The sequence below is a fragment of the Asterias amurensis genome, chromosome 3, assembly GCF_032118995.1.
Source record: "Asterias amurensis chromosome 3, ASM3211899v1".
Lineage (NCBI taxonomy): Eukaryota > Metazoa > Echinodermata > Asteroidea > Forcipulatida > Asteriidae > Asterias > Asterias amurensis.
In genome coordinates, this window is record NC_092650.1 from 26,115,804 (window position 1) to 26,139,308 (window position 23,505).

The following is a 23,505-nucleotide window of genomic DNA, read 5'->3' on the forward strand; positions in this document are numbered from 1 at the left end:
ATTTAGGCTCAATCGGACATCGGAGTCGGGAGAAAATAACGGGAAAACCCACTCCTGTTTTTGCGCGTTTCGCCGTGTCATGACATGTGTTTATAACAAATCCGTAATTCTCGTTAACGAGAATTTATATTGTTTTACCGTTTTCTCAAAAAGTAAAGCATTTCATGAACTAATATTTCAAGAGAAGTCTTTCACCATTACCTTCTGTAAACCCTGTAAATTATTTGTAAATCTGTGAACTTTTTTTTTTTTTCTGTACCGAAAGGGTCCAATGGCTTTAAAACTGAGAACCACATCCCCGCACAGCACTAGAGATCATGTTCCGCTGAGCACACTACACGCAATTATTACTACTGATGATTTTGCAGTTTTGTCACTATTTGGTAATTTGACACAACCGCTGATTTGTGCACAGCCATATCCACCGTGTCATCATGACCTCTTTGATTTCCGTAGCGACCGAATAAATGTTAAAGAAAATATCACTATGAGTTGTACTGATGTAACACAGGCGAGCAACAAATGCCAAGATCACACACACGAAAAATGATTTATGTTCCATAGAAATTACCCTAATAATAAAAAGTGATGTGGTTATTTATTTTTTTACTTAAGGTTAACATCATGTTACGGCTGACAAGATGGGGGCCTGCTTATAATTTTGTTTGAAGGAGTTCCAAGTGGGGAGCTAGAATGGGGGTTGCCCCCACCCCCAAAATAGCATTTGCAAGGGGTCAATGGACAAAGCCCCCTCCCCTCCCCTCCCAGGGATGCAAGAGGTCCAATTGAAATATCTACATAACCCAAACCCCTATGGGGATCTCAAGGTGCCAAAGGTGGACAAACGCCTGTTAGAAATGCAATGGACCAACAGAACATGACAAATTGTCATGCCCCCCACCACCTCGGGGGTTCCCAACCCCATGGCCTGCCCCACCCCCAGATAGGAGCGCCAATGGTTCAACAGAACATGACCAACTTTCATGCCCCCCCCCCCTCCCTCCGTCCCCGGTGACAAGATAGCTTCAAGATGGGGGGGGGGGGGGGTCTACCAGGAGTCAGTACCCAACCCCATGATCCGCCCCACCCCAAGACAGAAGTTGCAATGGATCAACAGAACATGACCAACATTCATGTCCCCCCTCCCCTCCCCTCCCCGGTGACAAGATAGCTTCAAGGGGTCTGCAGGGGTACTAACCCCATGCACCCACCCCACACCAAGTTGTTGCAATAGATCAACAGAACATGACCAACATTCATGCCCCCTCCCCTCCCTGATAACAGGAGAACTTCGGGGGGGGGGGGGGGTGTCTACTAACCCCATGCACCCACCCCACACCAAGTTGTTGCAATAGATCAACAGAACATGACCAACATTCATGCCCCCTCCCCTCCCTGATGACAAGAGAGCTTCGAGGGGGGGGGTGTCTACTAACCCCATTCACCTACCCCACACCAAGTTGTTGCAATAGATCAACAGAACATGACCAACTTTCATGCCCCCTCCCCTCCCTGATGGCAAGAGAGCTTCGAGGGGGGGGGGGGTGTCTACTAACCCCATTCACCCACCCCACACCAAGTTGTTGCAATAGATCAACAGAACATGACCAACATTCATGCCCCCTCCCCTCCCTGATGACAAGAGAGCTTCGGGGGGGGGGGGGGGGGGGGTGTCTACTAACCCCATTCACCCACCCCACACCAAGTTGTTGCAATAGATCAACAGAACATGACCAACATTCATGCCCCCTCCCCTCCCTGATGACAAGAGAGCTTCGAGGGGGGGGGGGGGGTGTCTACTAACCCCATTCACCCACCCCACACCAAGTTGTTGCAATAGATCAACAGAACATGACCAACATTCATGCCCCTCCCCTCCCTGATGACAAGAGAGCTTCGAGGGGGGGGGGTGTCTACTAACCCCATACACCCACCCCACACCAATAGATCAACAGAACATGACCAACATTCATGCCCCCCTCCCCTCCCTGATGACAAGAGAGCTTCGAGGGGGGGGGGGGTGTCTACTAACCCCATGCACCCACCCCACACCAAGTTGTTGCAATAGATCAACAGAACATGACCAACATTCATGCCCCCTCCCCTCCTTGATGACAAGAGAGCTTCGAGGGGGGGGGGGTGTCTACTAACCCCATTCACCTACCCCACACCAGGATAGTTGTTGCAATAGATCAACAGAACATGACCAATTTTCATGCTCCTCCCCCACCTAACTTCAAGGGGTCACAGGGGGGAACCAACCCTATGGATCCAAAAAATATCCCTTCATGAGGGGCTAATATTGTTTCCCTATGAATCATACCCAGATAAGCCATCATAAATCAATCACACGTCACAACCACCCATCCTTAGTGTAATAGAGTAGTACGTGAGGAGAACCATTCCCCCCTAGAGTGGCCTCAACAACTGTCAACCAAATTAACTTATCAGTGTTCAATATCTGTAAAGTGAAACCCAACACGCAGATATTAATTGAAAAAAGCACACTGTATCCAAAATAAACCACATGTATCTGGTCGCTAGAACAAAACGTACATGTAATGCACTAAATAAATTTCTTCATAAAAAAAAAAAACAGGAAGAAAAGAAAAAAGACTAGTGGGACTTTACAGTTTTTTTCTTTTCTTGTCATTCTCCAGCTCTTTGCAACATTAGGAAAAGGTGCTACAATCAATGGTGTTATTATTATTAATAGAGCAGAGTCTCATCAGGTGTTCGGTTCTGGACTACAACACTGCTTTTTCGAGGGTACCTTCACATTTAAAGACACTGGACACTAATGGTAATTGTCAAAGACCAGTCTTCTCACTTGGTGATAATCTCAACATGCATAAAATAACAAACCTCTGGAAATTTGAGCTCAATCGGTCTTCGAAGTTGCGAGATATTAAATATTGAAAGAAAAAACACCCTTGTCACACGAATTTGTGTGCTTTCAGATGCTTGGTTTCGAAACCTCAAGTTCTAAACCTGAGGTCTCGAAATCAATTTCGTGGAAAATTACTTCTTTCTCGAAAAATACATTACTTCAGAGGGAACCGTTTCACCTCTCCCCATTACTCGTTACCAAGTAAGGTTTTATGCTAATAATTATTTTGAGTTATTACCAATAGTGTCCACTGTCTTTAATAGCCCTATTTTACTTGTGTCTTCCTTCTTGATAAAGATGGAAATAAATGTTGCTATGAATCAAATTGAAGGCCCACCATTCTTCAATACAAATATTTGTGTACATTCACCGATGCAGCTCTTTTGACACTTGTCGCAACGAATCTCAAATCAATCACGACATTCCTTCCCTCCCTCGTCCCTCTCCCTCTCTCTCTGACTTCAGGTAACGATTTGATGCAGTCAGGAAAGTCAGAAATTACCCCCCAGTAGTCGCTAGTACACCACGACACGTGTTTCCACAAGCCCTTTGTGGTGATGTCTATCACAAACTTCAACCGTGGTTCACCCCCTTGCAAGACTTTAAAACCGAGAGGAACTCGTCAGCGAGCCAGACGAGGGGACACTCGAGAGAGAGAGAGAGAGAAGCCCGGTTTATTGATCGGATTCCCGCAGTGAAAACGAAAATCTCAATTCAGTCTATGGCTTAATTTCCTGTTTTACACTGAGAGGAGGGCTATTCCCTTTGCCTGATTTGCTCATTAATGAGGTGAAATGCTTAGATTAGAACCAATCGATTAGCTCAGAGGCATCAAAAAAAAAAAAATAATAAAAATCATTTTCATTTTAACTGGCTATTTATCCAAGGACACCAAAGCAATCTATAATATACCACTAGTCTGGACTTATCAACACAAGAAATCCTGTGTACTGTGTATCATGCCTATAAACCATGCAAAATCAATAGAGGGCGCTGCTGAATGGTCCACTCGGGAGTCAACAACTGGGTCTTAATTAGGGCAATTTTTAGTGGTCTCAGGGAATACAAATATTGTCGGCAGCTATTGTGAGTAGATTGTTATTGTGTTCCTATTGTGCGATGGCAACGGACCATGATAAAGTGTGATGCCTACCTCAATTACGTGCTGCAATTCTGGTCTGGCTGTCATGACCCTTCAGACCTAAGATGGTGCAGTCAGCGTCGTGGTCATATTTTGTGATAATATTATTAATAATAACAATCATTATAAGCTGGTCATATAGAGATCTTTTTTTTTGAAAAGCGTGAGGATTTCCAACACAAATTACAGAAGAAAACAGAAAAGAAAAAAAAACATGGCCCAAAATAAAAATGAATGTCGACAAAACAGGTGGGGTCTTTTTTCAGCAGTCTCTGCATTGATTTAAGTGAATTTGCTTTTTTTTTTTGCAGCTGACATTAAGTGAACTTAAAAACAAAAAACCTAAATTTATAAGTACACGAGTTGTGTTGCGGTGTCAGACAAAACCAATGACAAATATTTAAAGACCTGCTTTTTGTGAGACAATCATTTTGGCTTTGAAAAAAATATACGGGTACCACTTGCAAACGATACATACATGGCATTTTGGCTGGTAATTTTTTGTTCACGATTCAACCCAATTTCTTTGTGTTCGCTTTAAAGTTGATGTGCTAAAGAGCTTCTTTGGTTTAAAAGGCACTGGGCCTGTAATATGTTTCTGAAACTAATGTATGTTCTAAAAAAGAAAATTGAAAAAATGTATGGCACTTACAAAGGAGCACTAACTTAAAAGAAAATGGTGGGGGGGGGGTCTGGTGTGGACCGATGATGTATATTGTGACCTAATTTAACTGGTCATCTCTATTATCATGCTAACCCCCGCCCCTCCAGCAGTAACACATATGAGAACATGTTATACTTCATCACTTCACTTAAAATTCCCTTATCAGCGTGTGCCAACACGACGCAATTTGCCCGCACAAACGGGTAAGCCGGTACTCAACCAACAGTGTCCAACCCACGAGGAACAACGGCAAATATTGCACTGGTCCGCCCCCGTCCAACTGGCCTGATTGGATTTCAAGCAACCTGGCCCAAAAAAACCTTCAGATTAAACCCCCGGGTCAAATCTAACCCCGCTCTTTGTTTTCCCTTCGTATGGGTTAGTCCCCAGCAATCCACAAATGAAGACTCAGTCAATAAAGGTAAAGTTTGAAGAGTGGATTACATACGTACATTCTTTCCTGCGATAGTACGTTGTAAAACTCAAGGGACTTCCAACGGGCTGATATTGAGGAGGAGCCAAGAGATTCTTCAGTTGATGATAGCCTAGACCCGTCTAATCACGCTCGCTGGTACAAAGAATGAACGCATAGCTTTAATTCCCAATCCGCGGCGGCAGGGTTAAAATTCCTCGAGACCTAATATTTACTCTTTGAAGTTTCAGACAAGGGCATGACGGGATGTCGTTCGTTCTTTTGATTATTTGCTGGAATGGAAACCAATAAGCGCCTGGTTCTTCCTGTACTACAATCAGAATGTCAAGATTCCCTGAGGAGTCAGGGATCCAGACCAAATATTTGCTGTCCACCTCCCCCTTTGACTTTATTGTCCCACCTTGTTTAAAAGAAAGGAACGTTCTGGTGCTGGTGGACAAACCTTCATCTGCTCAAAAGTTCAATAAGGACAAATCAACATCCGAAATAAAATTCAATGAAATTTGAGAAAACAATCAAATTCAACTCACTACCACAGAAAATGTGTAAATACAAGCTTTTTTTCTTATTTATTTATTGTAACTCCCCGAGGATTGTTGGTGAATTTATATGAACCCTTTTCATCGGGTGTTGTGGATTTTTTAATCTCCTGACAATACATGGGAGTAAATGATTAGGACGCTCAGTGGAAAGATATGGTTGCTGAGTCTTGTTTGTAGGCCTGGAATTAAATCAAGGCACCCTAGGGGATTAACGTATCTCTGATGATGCAAGGCCCCTTGCTTTTTGGTGCCCACAAAGTAAAAAAAAACACAATATTTTCCTTACAGAAAAGACATTAATTGCTGTACCCCTTCAGGACCAAGTTTAAACCCTGTTTCTGTCTGGAAAAAAAAAAGTTCCCAAATTTTAAGACCTTTTAGCAGGCAATTTGGAGGCAACAAACTAACACTTCGATTGACATTTTCAAAACTCAATTGTTGTGCTTTCGGATACCTGCGAAAGGCTTCATGCCTGATGGATTTTTCAGATTTTTATTTGGTTTGAAAACAAGTACCTCTTTTTTCTAAAAGTACATAAATCAACGGTCATTTCTAACAATGGTTTATATTATCAACAGCTCTCCTGTGCTCTTTACCAAGTTGAGATAAACAATCAGTAACTTGTGGAGTATTTATCAAAAGTACACTCTGCCTTTAAAGACAGTAGATAATATTGGTAATTGTCAAAGACCAGTCTTCTCACTTGATGTATCTCAACATTTCTGCACAAAATAACAAACCTGTGAAAATTTTAACCCAATTGGTCATCGAAATTGCAAGATAATAAAGGAAGTAAAAACACCCTTTTCTCACGAAGTTGTGTGCTTTCAGATTCTTGATTTCGAGACCTCAAAATCTAATTCTTAGGTCTCAAAATCAAATTAAGGAAAATTACTTCTTTCTCGAAAACTGCGTTACTTCAGAGGGAGCTGTTTCTCACAATATTTTATACTATCAACCTCTCCCCATAACTCGTTACCAAGTAAGGTTTTAAACGCTTATAACTATTTTGAGTAATAACCCATAGTGTCCAGTGTCTTAAGGTGCTCAAGTTAACTCATAAGTGTTATATGTTGTCACAGCCCATGTTTTGCCCCCGACCCATGGATGTAAACACTCAAAACTTACTCCCCATGGAACTTCGCTCTATGATTTACATCAATTCACTTTGCTAATTTATAATATTCCTGAAGGTCAACTCAATATCCTGTTCTAATCAAAATCTTGCTAGTTTCCTTGGAGTCTAAAACCACTGGCAGGATATTGTCAGAAAAATCTAATTATGTAACCATAGGTTTGCTTTTTATGGAGATGTTTTTTTTTAAAGAAATACATACTTTGCAATATTTTTGACGAATTTAGTTCAACTGCTTTATTTCTTCATAGTTTGCCATTTTAGTTCTAACATGAACATGTATAAAGCAGAGTTATGCCAAATTATGTTGACGACTTCAAAATTTTGTAGTAACCAAAAGTAAAAACGTTCAAAAGTTAAAACTATCTTATCATCTCCAGCATCACTTTCAACCTAAAAAAACATTCTGAGCAAAGTGTGAAGGGGGAAAAAAAAAATAAAAAATGTGTAATAGGAAACAATCACAGTTTCAGAGTATTTAAAACACAGCAAATCATAAGGAAAACAGTGTACGGTACATCATTGGAACATTGGCCCCAAGAAGACCTTCATGGGGCTCGCTGGAGTTCAGCGATAAGGGAAAACCATTTGGGAAGGGGGTAATCCTGTCTAGAGTCAGGGAGTCTAGCACTTCACACTGCCGGCTTCCGTTAGCGTTTTATACAATTACCACTCCGTGACACAAGTCATCAAGCATGGCAAGCAAGACTTTGATGAATGTGATGAAATGTTGTGGTCTTGTCTCATGTCAGATTGGCTCACATTCTACGCCTGTATTTTCAACCCCCCCCCCCCACAAGATCCACAAGAAACATCTTGGAGGAGGAAAAAAGGGTGGCTGCACTATTAACACAGATGGTGGATCTTCTAGAGATGATCAGATGTCATTTTTTATGATGTTCACGAATAAGCCATTTCCAAGTTAGATTTGAATAGTATTCGGTACAATGGCTTCCTTTAGGAACAACCGAGTAACAACTGGATATGTTCACGAATGAGCCATTTCTGGGTTAGATTTGAATAGTATTTGGTACAATGGCTCCATTATGAACAACTGGCAGTTTCAATTTGAATTCTTAACACTAACCGCTTTATATCAAATGGTTCAGATGGGCAAACCCTTGGTACCACTGCGCCATACAAAATGTTGCATGGTTGTTCGCCATCTCTTGCGTAATAACCCAAATTTTATATTTAAGGGTAACTTGTAACTGAAGCAAGTCGAAGCACCAGACTTCATTAAAAAAATAAAAAATATTACAATTACCGGTCAACTTTACGTTGTTCAATTATCCATTTTATATTTCAGAGAAACCAACAGCTAAAAAGTACAGCTGCAGAGTGATATACATCATTTCCTCATCATCAAATGGCACTAAATTGAAATAGCACGAATGGATTCATGTTGGACGACGACTTAATCCCTTTAGATCTGGATTAAGCATTAATCTCCTCCAATATCTCACTGATCCTTCCAAGATATTCGCAAGAAAATACACCAGGGAAATTTACCCGATGCCCCCTCGCAGGGTGTTTACCCAAAACAGGTCCATAAACCGGAAATAAGGGTCGTGAATAATTAATAAGGGCAGCCAATCCGAAGAGAGACTCCCCATGAATAATTAATCCCCTCATGAATAATAAATCCATTGTTGCATAATGGGACCAGCTGATCAATGCATTCATTTAATCTATACCATTCAAGTGGTGTGTTTTTGTCTGTCACTTAACTGCGTGTAATGAGGGTTGATGCTGGAATGCACGTTCAACTATTGATCGGAAAAAGGGAACTTGTTTGTCAACTCCTGAATTATTTGCCGCTTAACCAAACTCTGGCTTGAGCCACATTTTTCTTTTAACAATAAATCCAACAGGTTCTGATCTGTGAAGTGTCTTTATTACAGTTTAAGCCCATTAGTTCATATGACGGCACACACTCTGTATTGAGCAATGACCAGTGATGTAGCTAGACACCTTCTAGTGCTGGGCTCTAAATCCAATTTAGTCCACCAAGGGCAAGTGGTTCAACAGAAATTTTCATGTTCAGATACGGGGGCAATCGTTGTTGAAGTGCAATCTGGGGGAAATCTGTGCTGGGCACCAGCACAGTGCAGAGAGCTGGGCAAAACTATAGAGTTCCTGAAGGAGCGGAGCAATTACTGTTTGAAACATTGAGACCACACCGGTTTTTTTTACTCCCTCAAAAGAAGTTTTAGACATAGTAGTTGTACCCGCAAGTTTCCTGTTAAGTACACATGTAGGTACTTCTTGATAGTTCCCCCGCCGGCCTGCCCGGCACTGCCTATCGTGGCTGTAACACTGGCAATGACCACACTCCCATATATCTATCATTTTAGCCTTCGAAGACTCTGCTAGGGTTGAAGTGTCAGGCCAATAACTACTTTTTGAATTCATACCATACATAGGTCCTTGTAGATGGGTGAGCAGTTTGCAAACAGCTAATTCTATTTTCTTATCTATGATGATGAAAGGCCTTAAACTGTTTTCCATCGGCGCCAACCCAAATTGTCTTGGGTTGTTTGGTTCTATACACTGTGCAGTCCTGACTAAAAATGATCGCTTCGGCAGAGGCTTTCACTCCTTACATGTAGGTCAGATTGCTGAAAAGTGTTCTTCTTCAACATAATATTGTTGTCACTGCAAATCTTAAAGTCTACGTGAAACATTTGAAGGGGCACCAAGGCCAAGACCAGGGCAATGAAGACCATAGCCTCCAAGTAATTCAAGTCCTGTCATCTACTTTGTTATTCTTATTTTAAAGGCAGTGGACACTTTTGGTAATAACTCAAAATAATTATTAGCGTAAAACCTCACTTGGTAACGTAATGGGGAGCTGTTGGTAGAATAAAACATTGTGAGAAGCAGCTCCCTCTGAAGTAATGTAGTTTTTGAGAAAGAAGTAATTTTCAACGATTTTGATTTCGAGACCTCAGATTTAGAATTTGAGGTCTCAAAATTAAGGATCTGAAAGAACACAACCTCTTGTGACAAGGGTGTGTTTTTTCTTCTTTTATTATTACTTCGCAACTTTAATGACTAATTGAGCTCAAATTTTCCCAGGTTTGTTATTGTATGCATATATTGAGATACAGCAAGTGAGAAGACTGGTCTTTAACAATTACCAATCGTGTGCAGTGTCTTTAAAGAACCACCAAACCCGTCCATCAAAACTATGAAGAAAGGGAAGACTTCAGGGGTGGGGGCTGTACAAACAATATTTAATATATTACCTTTTTCCCTGCCAAGGAAATGTCCTGTTTGAGCAGATTTGATAATGCAGTTAAGTTTGCCTTGGCAGCTTCCATCATCCATTGGTGTTCCAGGGGCTCCAACTGTAAATAGTTAATTAAAGAAGCTCTTTAGCACACATGGATTGGATTAGCCACAACCTCATACCCAATTGGGGGATGAGATAATAATGGCTTGTGCGTCACTGTAGAAATTGGTTACAAATATACTTTTATCGAGGTGCGGCCATCTTTTTTGTTTTCCCATTCAAACAAATTTTTCCCAAATTGAGGCTGGAATGAAAATAGTCTGGTAACTTTATATGAAATGAGAATTAAACCATCAGTGTCATTGTGGATACAGGGAATCCGACAAACATAGCTGTAGTATGATAAAGTTCCACTGAAAAAACAGAATCCAAATAACTCACTAACAACAATTTTGAGTCATCGAAAAGATACCCGGACACGTATCAGAACAAGTCAATAAATAAACCCATATCAAGAATCGATGTAAAAACAAGATTAATGTTTGGCATCCCAACTCTGCAAAAGCATAAACTGCAACAAGCTGGTGGAGCTTTTTGTTATTAAACAAAGCAGAAAGTGAAAAAGTAAAAAAAAAAAACGGTGTCAGGTATGTCGAACTCCAGGACTTGTAGATTCTAGAGTCACCTGACACCAATGATAGGGCAAAAATCCTACAGAAAGAACCACTTATTTCTTGGTGTATGTTATTCAACTTTAAAGGAACACGTTGCCTTGGATCGGACGAGTTGGTCAAAACAAAAGCGTTTGTAACCGTTTTGTATATAATGCATATGGGTGGAAAGATGTTTCAAAAGTAGAATACAATGATCCACACAAGTTTGCCTCGAAATTGCGTGGTTTTCCTTCTACTGTGCGAACTAACACGGTCGGCCATTTATGGGAGTCAAAATTTTGACCCCCATAAATGGCTGACGTGTTAGTCAACGAGGTAAAAGGAAAACCACGCAATTTCGAGGCATGTTTGTGTGGATCATTGTATTCTACTTTTACAACATCTTTCTACCCATATGCATTTTATAAAAAACGGTTACAAACGCTTTTCAAAGACCAACTCGACCGATCCAAGGCAACGTGTTCCTTTAAGGAATGTACCAATGCAAAGTTGCTTCTCACTAAAGCCTGGTTCATACTTCCTGCGAATGTGAATGTGAAGCGATTTTTGGCGTCACATTGATGTTTTCGCAGCGAATGTTTCACAGGAGCTTAGCACAGGTCAACTGACGCGAATTATTCCTTGCGAATTTGTGGCGTCAAAATTCACATTGCATACACAGAAATTATAAACCGGGCTTCACTCAATTACAAAAAATTTGAGAACACCTTACTTGTGCAAAATTATTCACCACTATGCAAGCACAATGAAAGAAAAGTATACAACACCAAAACAAGCTTGATGATACAGTATCGGCAGGTTTCAGAATCACAAGTTCAACACCCCATCTGCAATGTTCTCGATTGTCCTTTCTGTGAACATCCATTACTGATTATTGTTAGATGATTATTTGCAGAGGAAGAACTAGGGCAATGCTTGCTCTGATGTAATGAATGATGAAATTATGAGCGATGAATTATGAACGATAAAATGAAGCAAAGTCAAAATCTTAAACATAGAGGTCACACTAACATGCATTGTTTATACCTAAGCGATAACAGCATGTACATGTAGCAACAATGGATGGAAACTTGCATGCAGTGAACAAAGCGATTTAAGACCTTATTGGCGTCATAATGCCACTATCTTAGATAAAACAATAGAAACACAAAGATACAAGTTCATCTGTACACACAAATAGACCAATGAGTAACCTCATTTGGAGCTCGCAGTTAATCCAAACTGCAGATACACCATGTGCATGTAAGGTCTATGAGGCCTAAGTAAACCCTGGTTTAAATTCCTGCGAATGCAAATGCAATGCAACTTTTTACGACACATTTTTGCTATGAACAATTTGGTGCTCAACTCTTCTGAAACATTCGCAGCGAAAACAAAGCTGTGACGTCGAATCCGCTTCGCATGAATCATTCACACGAAAAATGAACCAGGCTCAACAATTTTATTTATTTAGTAAACAAGAAAGCTAGAAAGATTTGCTCAAAATGAACAAAGAGTACAAGAACAGCTTCGCATGCAAACACCTTAAAAAGCTAAACCAAATGTGGAGGGGGGAGATGCAGCCACAAAAAACATGGATGGGTGGCAAGTTAACAGTGTCCGAATACACAGTTTTACCTGTTGCCAATGCATTATGGTATCAGTACTACAAGATGTGCTGGCTTCACTGCTAATGGATTGCATTGTACCACTGGACTGGAGTCCAGGCTACCACAATAGGTAACAGGACAGAAAAAAAGAGAGAATGGTTATGGGGAACAATCTAAAATGAATCATTAAATGGGCCCAATTTCATGACACTGGCCTGTACATATGCTTCGTTTCAGTGCGCATACAGATCTTAGACTTTCACAGTGTTGGCTATAGCAAAATATTTTTTTCGCTTCTACGTCTGCCCCTCAAAATTTTGCAATGATGATCCGGAAAGCAGAGCATAAGTACCCATGAAGCAAGAAGTGCCACGAGATTGGGCCCTGGAATTAGATCTACACAAATGAAGGAAATTAAACTACTCTGTAAAAAACAACCAGTTAAGATTAGAGAAAATAATATTTCATACTTTTACTACAAAAATAAACAGCAAAATGCATTCTTCATTTTTGTAAAAATGTTGACAATATGTACAATGAACAAACACATACATGTACATAGAATGCCTGCTAAATGAACAGGCAAATAGACCACAGACTGCACAAATCTCACACATTTATGGACCCTTCTCGGCACCATGCGTAACCCAGCACATTATTTGAAGTTCTAATTCAGCTTTGCGATGCACTCATTTTGCACTCAAGTTGGGAAACAAATTACAATCAAATGATGGAAATTATTTGATACCCTTTGAGAGCAAAATTTGAAGAACAAAATTGGTCACATTTCAAAGAGGTATTAAAGCTCAAATGCAGTTACATGGTCAAATCCAATGCAGTTTGATTGGAAACCATCAAAATAATATAGGAATTAAAAATGTTCCCACACAAAAATGTAGAAACAATTATTGGATTGTTATTGTAACGTTATGACATTGACAATTTTTTTATTAAAAAGCTACAAAGTGGTTTTTTTTTTACACCAAAGTGGTATTTTACACCATTAGATCAGAGGCTCAGAGCCTTGTAAATTGTTCTCATTTTCATGAGTGGATCACAAAACTCAATTTGAGCTTAGGTCGCTCTTTAACGCCTGAAGGAAACAAACAACACTTTAAGTGATACTTGACAAGCAGTTTCAAGGAATTGAATCTTATGATGTATGCATGAATATGAATTTTAGACATGCAGCATCAAATAGTTAAAGGTTTCAAAGCCGTTTGAATGTAATGTACAGTTTCTAAATGTACTGTCCGACTATGGCTGTGGCTAACTATGGCTAGACTAAAACAAGTCTATTCTTTAGCATTACCAACGCTGAACAGCAACAGCCGAATAGGCAGTCACTTTAAATCATATTTATGCTAAATTTGCATTGGAGAACTGGTTTTTACTGATTTACCCATAATACAACTGTGTTTGCTTGAAAGAACTACTGATACTCAGTACTTTCCCTGTGAAAAGAAACATCACAGCTAAGCTTGTAAGGTGGGATTCGAACCCACAACCTTTGCAATTATAGAGCAGATGTCTTAACACTTGACCACAGCGCTTGCACAGGGTGTTTTCCAAACCTTGGCTTGGGCTCAGGCTCCATGATACATTTAGAGTTTGAAACACTGTGCAAAGTATACACTGCTTAAAAGATTTCAGACAGATTTCAAGCTGGAGCTGGAGCCCAAACTGTGGTTCCGAAAATGCCGATGTTTGTCCAAAATTCCAGACCATTGCAATGAAACCGCCAAACAGACCAAGCAGGAAATGTTATACGTAATGCTCTGCTACATGTAAACAAGGAACTGTTAACTGTTGTGTCCTGTTTACTCATTTGTTCCAAATAAATATGTTGGACGAGTTACAAATTAACAATCAGCAGTTTTACAATTTTGCATGCACCAATTGAACACAACATTTCGATGGGTCTTAAAAATAGGCGGGAAAAGTTATAAGGTACAAACAACTGGATCACACTTTGGTAATGACCCCGGAAAGAAAACGTTTTTATCCGAAAGCATAATGTACTCGTTTTAAAGACAATGGAAATAAGCATCTTGAAAAAATGGTTTTGTCTGAAGTGCCCCATCGGTAAGAAGAAATCAATAAAAGTATGTCAACGAATTTGAATCTCCAAAGATTACATGCACGGGTGTCTTTTGGAGATTTCATTGGTGTACGTCTGAATGCTGGGCTCAATGCAGCATGAGATGTGGTTGGTACTCACTCTCACTGAGATTAATATTACATTCTTTAGCTGTTTTCTCAACAAATAAACATTCTATTGTATCTTTCTTGACAAAAAAAAACGAAAAATGATCAAATCTTTTAAAACATCAAAGTTAATGAACAAACACTACCACAACTATAAAAACACTATGATTATGAAGAAGTTGCATGCTACTGTTTTACCTGTGGTACTAATAATGCATCCTCACAGTTAAGGCTGTTTCTGGAAGAGTCGGGCTTTTTTCACAAAGGAAAAAGTGGTAACAATTCCATAAAAAAGTAAGTTATCACAGTTGGCTGATTGTTTTCCTCTAGGGGCTTGTGTTACCAATCAGGCTTTGGTGTTTAATTTGTTGAGACAATCTTAAGACAAAATATCAGTTTTTATTTTTGGGATTCTCTGAATACGTAAGCCATGAGAGAAGATTGTTTGCTTACGACGCGCAGATCCATAATATTGGGCCCCACTTAACTACGGCTGCTTCCGTAAGCGCAGATTGTTTGCTTACGGAGCGCAGGGCCATGACATTGGGTCCTGATTAACTTGAGATGAACTTTGTGGAATGACTCGAAGAATCATCATCAACACTTGAACATCACACTTTCTGAAACTCATCAGCGTTCCTTCGAGACCCAAAAACTTTCTAACCAACAAAATAAGAATACAAATTCCCCACTGACAGTCTGATTTCATACTAACATCGTCTCAATCTAAACAAGCCGCTCCTAACACGTGTTTCGGCATGTTCTGACAAATGACGACAACCCGTGAGGTCCGACACATCAGCGATGCCGAGGTGGCAATTTGAAGTAACGCTAAGAATTGAAAATCACGCGGTGGGCCCTGGGATGAAGGCACTGGTACGAATCGAATTAGGATACAAGTCGTAATCAGAAATCGCTGGAGTGTAACGAGACAGATCTAGGTGGACTCCACCACCGGGTCCCCCGATTATGACGAGAGAATGAGAGAGAGGATGAAGTCAGACCTACAAACCCGCGACTGCTTCGAGAATGGTGTGAAACTGCCACCATTAATCTGAGTGTGTTCACTTCATTATGGCTTATTGGGACAGTCATTTCATTTCGGACGAGAATAAATATACAGTTGGAACATCGAATGAATACTAGAGTGCCTCGTAACATTTCCCATGGGGGTCTCATTATGATTCTACAGTGATAGAAAAGGAAAGGCTTAGTTGGAAAGTTATTGGTATTTCATATTCAGAACCTCAGGCCTAATTCCCTCGCTCGGTCCCAGCGCTTGAACCCAAGGCACTTGGGATGGGCTGCCTTAACGGCCTACTCATGCTCATTAAACCTTTTCCCATCATACAAAAAACTCTTGTCGCCTGTTCCTGCTTACAAAAGTTGCGACCACACTTTAAGTATTTAAGGATTTAGGTTTTTCTTGAAGATCAGCATTTTACCACGTTGGCAAACTGGCTCCATTGATTGTCAAAACCGAAAGGCAAAGCATTGAGCTAGCTACATGAAGCAAGGAGGATTCTTCCTCCATGCATGAAGCAAGCCTTTGAGTAGTGAATAAGGTAATTTGTGGACTTATAAGTTATCAGAACTATAATTTTTTGTCACAAATCTCAGTTTCATAGTATGCATGTACGTGTATGAATGATGAAATGGGTGATTAAAAAATGTGTGTATTTTAACATTATGTTTCACTAAAATAATACATAAAATAAATTGCTTGATGTACATGATGTATTATGGTGCTTAATCAGAAAAAATTGTTTAACAATTTCCCACTTAGCAGAAAACGAGCAGGATACCGGTCATAAAAGAATTTTAAAAAGTAACTCACCGAGATAATGGCCGCTGTATCGTCATCCTTTAATGAGCCTTGCCCTTCCTCTTGCCTCGTTGCCTGAAAAATAAATGCGGACCCCAAAAATGTCAAAGTCTAAATGTTTAGGTGATAAGAAAAGCCTCTTAAGATTCCCAGATCCTTTATATGAAGACACAATAGGGGGAAGGGGGTACACCATGCCACATAGTGTAAAGTGTAATTTAACAGAAATGCACAAATTTTGAGTAAATCTACCTGAATGTCGTTATATGAAATCATGTCCAGAACACGTCCAGCCCTGTTTAAGTTGTAAAGTGCTTCCTGGTGTGACTATTTTGTAACTTCTTTATGTAGGAAGACCACGCCGTGATTGTAATAAATACACACTGGAAATCATATCATATTATAATTGCAACCATTGCGGACATAATATGTTAAAGATATACTCAACGCAGATTTTTAAAAGAGTAAATCAGTGTGCCATTTAATAGTGGTCCACTGTGGATTAATTACCAGAAGTACACCCTTCATTAATACATTTGAAATTTTGTAGGTCTTCAAATGCAATTTTCTTGACTTTTACGGCACAGGCCCAGCATTCCATCTTTGAGACGGCATGTCCATTTTCATTTTGCAAGGGCATTTCCATTGGAAAATCTCACAAAGTATGGGTAACTTTTGAAAAGGCACCAAGGCAAAGATCAGGGCAACAAAGGCCATTGCCTTTTTTGCTCTGCGTAATTGCAAGCGCAGTGGGACAATGGAAGTATTGTTCTACACAGGATTGGTCTGAAAGTTTATAATCAGTCAGCTTTAAAGGCAGTGGACAATATTGGTAATTACTCAAAATAATTATTAGCATAAAACCTTACTTGGTAACGAGTAATGGGGAGAGGTTGGTAGTATAAAACATTGTAAGAAACGACTCCCTCTGAAGTGATGTAGTTTTCGAGAAAGAAGTAATTTTCCACGAATTTGATTTCGAGACCTCAAGTTTAGAATTTGAGGTCTCGAAATCAACCATCTAAACGCACACAACTTCGTGAGACAAGGGTGTTTTTTCTTCCATTATTATTTCGCCAGTTCGATGCCCGATTGAGCTAATATTTTCACAGGTTTGTTATTTTATGTGTATGTTGAGATACACCAACTGCGAAGGCTAGTCTTTGACAATTACCAATAGTGTCCACTGCCTTTAACATTAAAACTACATGTAACATTATTTAGTTATTTGATTGTGTTGACAAGTTTAAACACGGACATCAATCCAGACGCAGGAAATACAGACAGTGAATTGTACCCAGTTTCCTGAGCTAGACCAACCCACCATCTGAACTGCACACCATCTGCGTCTATCATCACGTCAGGTTACTGCACTCTCTCCAACCGATCACTATCACTTGTTACGTCAAACCCGTCATGCATACATACAACCCTGCCAAGCGCTGCATGCAGTGCCTAGGTGTTTATTAATTCAATAAAAAACGACTTCTAACTGTATAAACTAATGATTACTCAAACACAGAGCCTTCGCAAATAACCCCCCCCCCCCCACACTGGACTGTAACTAAGAAAATACAAATAGCTTTCAGGAATCTCTGGGGATAAGCAGTTCCCTCATTTAGTATTCATAAGATTTCACACCGTGTAGATTGTGCAAAACTCCGAAACGACCGATCCATCTCGACATCTGGCTAGCAGAGGTAATGGCTTACCCTTCTAAATTATTATTATTATTATTTTTTTTTCTTTTTTTTTCCTCCTCATAAAGATTCTTTTTATGCATGTCTGGGAAAAATGTCGCAGGTAATTACATCAATAATTACAAATTTTCTGGTGTTCTGGTCTTCCCGAGTTCATTATCTGTGTGTGTTAGGCCAAATAAAAAACAAAAACATGTTTAGCATCCTTTTAAAAAAAAGGAAGGAGGGCCTTTTTTTCTTTCAAAATGACCGCCCGACACATTCCTCAATTACAAACAGCTGGGCTAATTTTCAAAATGATTTATATTGCTGATAAAACATTTTTTTTTATCAGAACAAAATATTTTTTTTTTGTAAAGAAAACAAACCCCAAAACAACCTTTTTTAAAGAAAGCGGCCTCTAAAAATGGACCCGGACGAGGAAACTAAACATACTTTTATTTTTATTTGGCCTTATCTGTGCAGTTGTGGTTGAAGTCACACAGAGTGACTTGCAACAGCTGTGTTAAAGAAAGGCATCAAAGATTTATGTTCACTGGAAGAGGTCCGCCATCAATATTTGATTGGGTTGTTGACGCTGAAAGATACGCAGCTTCATCCTGCATACATATTATGGAGCAATCCACTTTGTGCAAAGTGTTGATTTTTCTACTAAAATATGGAGTAGAGCATCACACGCTTTTCCCATTAGCGGCATATGAAGAAAACAAGAGATCAAACTTCTTTTGTTTCAAATGCCTGGTGGTTTTAATTGAGAAGCTTTGATTAGGGCATTGAAGCTGAAAGAGGGTGGTTGCTTGGTGTGGAGCAATCCACTTTGTGGAAATTGTTGATTGGCTAGAAGAACAAGGAGTAGAGTGTCACATGCTCTTCCTATAGGCCTAGTTATTTATAATATTTTGTAACACCATAGCGCCAACAACAGGAGTATTGAATATGACGTCATCGTTCAAATATCTGCCCTTCAAGATGGCGTCTGTGTGTGTGTTTTGTGTGTGCGTGCATATGCCGTAAATATCAAACCGTTACTTCAGAGGGAGCCGTTTCTCACAATGTTTTACACTATTAACCTCTCCCCATTACTCATTAACAAGTAAGGTTTTATGCTAATAATTATTTTGAGTAATTACCAATAAGTGTCCACTGCCTTTAAAGGACTGTCCAGCCCAATACATTGCACTTTACTATTCAGCTGGGGTGAACCCTCCTCTTGGTGAACATGTGGCAGTCACATTAAATAGTCAACTAGTAAATTCAGCTGGTGACTAATTCTGAAACTAAGACATCTTTGTGACCTTACGAAAAGTATAGAGCACATTGTAGATGAACTCTAGTGTGGTTGCAAAAGGGTGGATCCACGGATTGTATACAACTGAGATTGCCTGCAGATGTTACCTTTTTACTCTATTCTATACCTCCCCCCCTCCCCACCGATCAAAAAACTAGTTTTCTCACAAAAATCACACCACAAACACAGAACATGGTATATCACACGGAGTGATAAAGAACGAAGAAGAGAAATAATCAAATTATTCCAACGACTTTGGAAGAAACCGTTTTATTTTCCCCCTCCCGCCAAATCAATCCACAAGATCCTACACTGAATCTTTCAACCCCTAACTACCCCAACCTTCATAAATCTTCATGTAACAACATATTTTGTTTGAATCTGTTAAACCATAAAGGAAGAAAGAGAAGGAGCTCGAACGACCTGCAAAACCGCAGAGTAACAAAAGAATACCTTGACAATGCCCGTCTGACCAGTGGAAAAAGATAAGAGACCCCTAACTACCCCAACCTTCATAAATCTTCATGTAACAACATATTTTGTTTGAATCTGTTAAACCATAAAGGAAGAAAGAGAAGGAGCTCGAACGACCTGCAAAACCGCAGAGTAACAAAAGAATACCTTGACAATGCCCGTCTGACCAGTGGAAAAAGATAAGAGACCTCCAGCTGGACGGCCGATTAACGAGCAGGATTAGATCTCTTTGTACAGAAGGTGTGGTACTGCCAGACTGCGCCGTTGCCTTCGTGTAAATTTGAATCATTGGAGACAAGAATTGTGAATATACACGTTTTCATTTACCGTTTGTGGTGTTTCACAGAAACATCATGGCATATTTTTACATTTTTTGCAACTTTCCGGTCACTAGCAGTGGATCAACATTTGGGTATTAGCACACGAGGGTAGTTGGTATTCAATTGTGTTTTTCGATTTGGTGGGCAAATGTGTACACAATTTTTATCAGGTCTCCAAAAATGTTTGTTTTTTCTGTATTATATACGTACGACATACGACACCATAGTTGAGTGAAGAACCAAGTGTGCACCCGCAAACTCACATACATGTACACCAGGTCGCCCATTGTCTGTATCAAGCAGGCATGCAACTGCCCGTTGAAAAAAAAAGAGGAAAATTTTCAAAGGCACAACGCAAGTGCGGAGCGAGGCAGCCGAAACGTCACGGGACATGATACCCACAATGGTACCCTAGGAAATGTTGAGGTTTATTATGCTCTTAGGTGCATTTTTAGCATGTACTAGGCTTATTTTATATGATTGTAGCTGTACACTGTTAATGCAAGGCATATATTAGGCTTAAAAAAAAAATAAAAAAAATAAAAAAAGTTTTTTTTTTTTTTTTTTTTTTTTTTTCCCCCGTTTTTTTTTTTTCACGTAAAAAAAAAAAAAAAACGCGGAATTAACGCGGAAGAGTTGCATGCCTGATCAAGGTATGTGGGTGATTACGAGGTGTCGTGAAACGACCGCGGTACGACAGGTTCGACTTTTGAATTCCCTTCGTTCGAGCTCCTTCTCTTCCTTCCTCCATGATTAAACTGAGGACTGCCACACTAGTAAACTGATTATACTTTTAACATGGGATCAGGCATAATCACCAGAGCCTAGCAGCTTGGGTAATGAGATCAGACACAATTTCATGGAACTGCTAAGCACACAAATTTGTTTAGCAATAGCATGAAATTTCTTCCTGGATAAAAAGAGGATTACCAACCAAATTTCCATTTGTCGCATATTGCTTGTGTCGGGTATTTAGCTGTTGTTTGCTTATCCTGAAAATCACGTTAAAATTTGGTTGGTAATCCAGTTTTATCAAGGCATAAATTTCATGCTAAGCTAATGTTTGTGCTTAGCAGCTCTATGAAATTGGGCCCTGGTGTTGAATCTTGTAAGAACGAAAACACAAGATCTTTGTAAATCACTCAGAGGAAGAATAGGGATAAAGCAGATATTCTGTTGATCCCTAAATGCTCCAAAATGCACCAGCACAGAGAGTAAAGTACTGAACAGCCATACACCCATAGAGTAACAGACACAAAACACAATACTTACACTGACCTCCCCGTTTTGTTCAGATGTTTCTCGTTTGTCCGCCGTCTTCTGAGGAGATCTCATCGGTGACTTTAACCGATCCACCTCCTCTTTCTTTGATTGCACCTCTTGGTCGAAGATATCGGCAAAGCTCTTCACGCTCTGAATCTGCCTCTTCTGGTCAATAATCCGCTCTCCTTCTTTGGTCTGAAAATCAAATTAAATAAGACAATGGATGTTAAATACACAGCAGCCGATTTCACGAAACGCTAGGATTAATCCTATCTCGATTTAGGATGAGTAACTCATTATAAGTTTGGATTAATCTTAAGGTCTGCATGCTACAGTGTAGGTTTGGGACTCGTCCTAAGTCCTAAATAGTAAGATTAATCTTAAGTTAGGAAAAGTTTGGTCGGGTGAAATCGACGGCTGGGCACTTAAGCCTCTGATTCCCTTCACCTTGGTGCCCTTTCAAAATTTTCCCATAGACTTTGGGATTCTCCAATGGAAGTGCCCTTTGCAATATGAAAATGGACTTGCCCTGTCAAAATTAAAATGGCCTTGCCCTGTCAAAAAAAAAAAATGAAATTCCAAGCCTGCAAACTGGACCAACTATTCAATTTAGAAACTGGGAAAAACTACGACCCAATAATTCTTCCTTGGAAAGAGAAGATCTCAACTGAGAAACTTACACTTAAGACATCTCCTTGCTCTCTAGGTCCTGTGTATGCCATCCCATCATCCGTAACCGACGGGCCAGTAACCACGGCAATGGTTTTATTAGCATCATCACTCCTCCTAGGGGGTCTAGCTGGTTCTTCGGTCGGGTTCGGTACCATGGGTATGGGATCCGAGATGACCGGGGTAAGTTGAGCTGGGTTGTCCTTGAAGATCACCAGCTTGGGATGATCCACGAAGTCTCCGTAGTTCATTTCTTTCTTTTTCCTCTTGAGAACGACAACTTTGTCATCCTGAATAACAAAGAATGAAGATCATTTTGTTTGTCAAATCCCTGAAATCATTACAAAATATGAGTCATTGTTGTTATTAACTATGGCTGTATGTTACTAGTAATGAAACCAATGGTGCATCATAAGTGAACTTCACTGAAGATCGCAAGCCTGAGAAAACCTATAAACACAATGTAACAAGGGTGTTTTTTTTTATTCAAACAGTACAGACTCGACTTCCACTCAACTCAATTTTGTTTACATCAGATAACAAACATTACAAATTGAAATACTTTTTCCTAGCATACTCTTATTATTATTATTATTATTATTATTAAAAAGATTTATACAGCGCATTTCCAAAATAGACCAATGCGCTTTACAATAAAAATTGAAATTAAATTCAATAGAAAGCAAATTTATGCACACACATAAAAAGCACAAGAAATAACAGCACATAAGAAGAATATTAAAAATTTGCAACATATAAAAACCTACGGGAAAAGCTTTGCAAAGAAAAAATAAAATAAACCAGCAACATTAAAATTCCTTTGGAAAGAGGAAAGTTTTTAAAAACTTCTTAAACATTTTTACACTAGGGGCATTACGAGGGTTTACAGGGAGACTGTTCCAAAGTCTCAACCCTGAAACAGAAAAAGACTTGTCCCCGAAAAATCTTTCTCTTAACATTCAAATTAGGTTACCAACTGAAAAACACAATCAAAAGAGTATTCTTCAAAAGGAAAATATCTTGAACCACACAGGAAAACAAAAGCCAAGAAATAAAACATTGTACACACATTTGCACTTACATAGAGGTACATACATGTACGTAAGGGAATAAAAGGGTAGCGACGAGTTCTTACACGGCTGTTTAAAGCCGGCAGGGTCGAATTGCTGTGTGATAAAGGTCCGAGCCGAACTTTTAGCAAGGTTTAAACGGACATTTAAGAACGAGTCACTACTCTTTTATTCCCATTCATAAATGCCCTTTTGTTAAATAACGTTAACAAAATACAATTACAGACACTTTGACAGTTTAAAATTCGAGGTTTGACATGTTTTTCCAAAACTTTGTGAAGTATCTGTTCGATGCGCGTGGGTTGTTTGTACGCGCGTGCGCTAAGATTATGCGCGCACTTAGATTACACGCTGTTACTATAGCTATGAATTGCATTCCACG

At 39.6% G+C, this 23,505-nt stretch overlaps 1 protein-coding gene across 1 annotated transcript in view; it reads right to left on the reverse strand.

Moving 5' to 3' along the window:
* Positions 1-23,505, reverse strand: part of LOC139934801 (uncharacterized) — a 31,209-nt gene that overhangs the window by 2,087 nt on the left and 5,617 nt on the right. Inside the window, exons 3-8 of the mRNA XM_071929204.1 lie at positions 22,065-22,343; positions 21,394-21,579; positions 16,352-16,414; positions 14,713-14,766; positions 12,335-12,424; positions 10,057-10,158 (exon numbers count right to left, since the gene is read on the reverse strand). Coding sequence (XP_071785305.1) covers positions 10,057-10,158; positions 12,335-12,424; positions 14,713-14,766; positions 16,352-16,414; positions 21,394-21,579; positions 22,065-22,343 — 774 coding nt within the window. The remainder of the gene's footprint in view (positions 1-10,056; positions 10,159-12,334; positions 12,425-14,712; positions 14,767-16,351; positions 16,415-21,393; positions 21,580-22,064; positions 22,344-23,505) is intronic.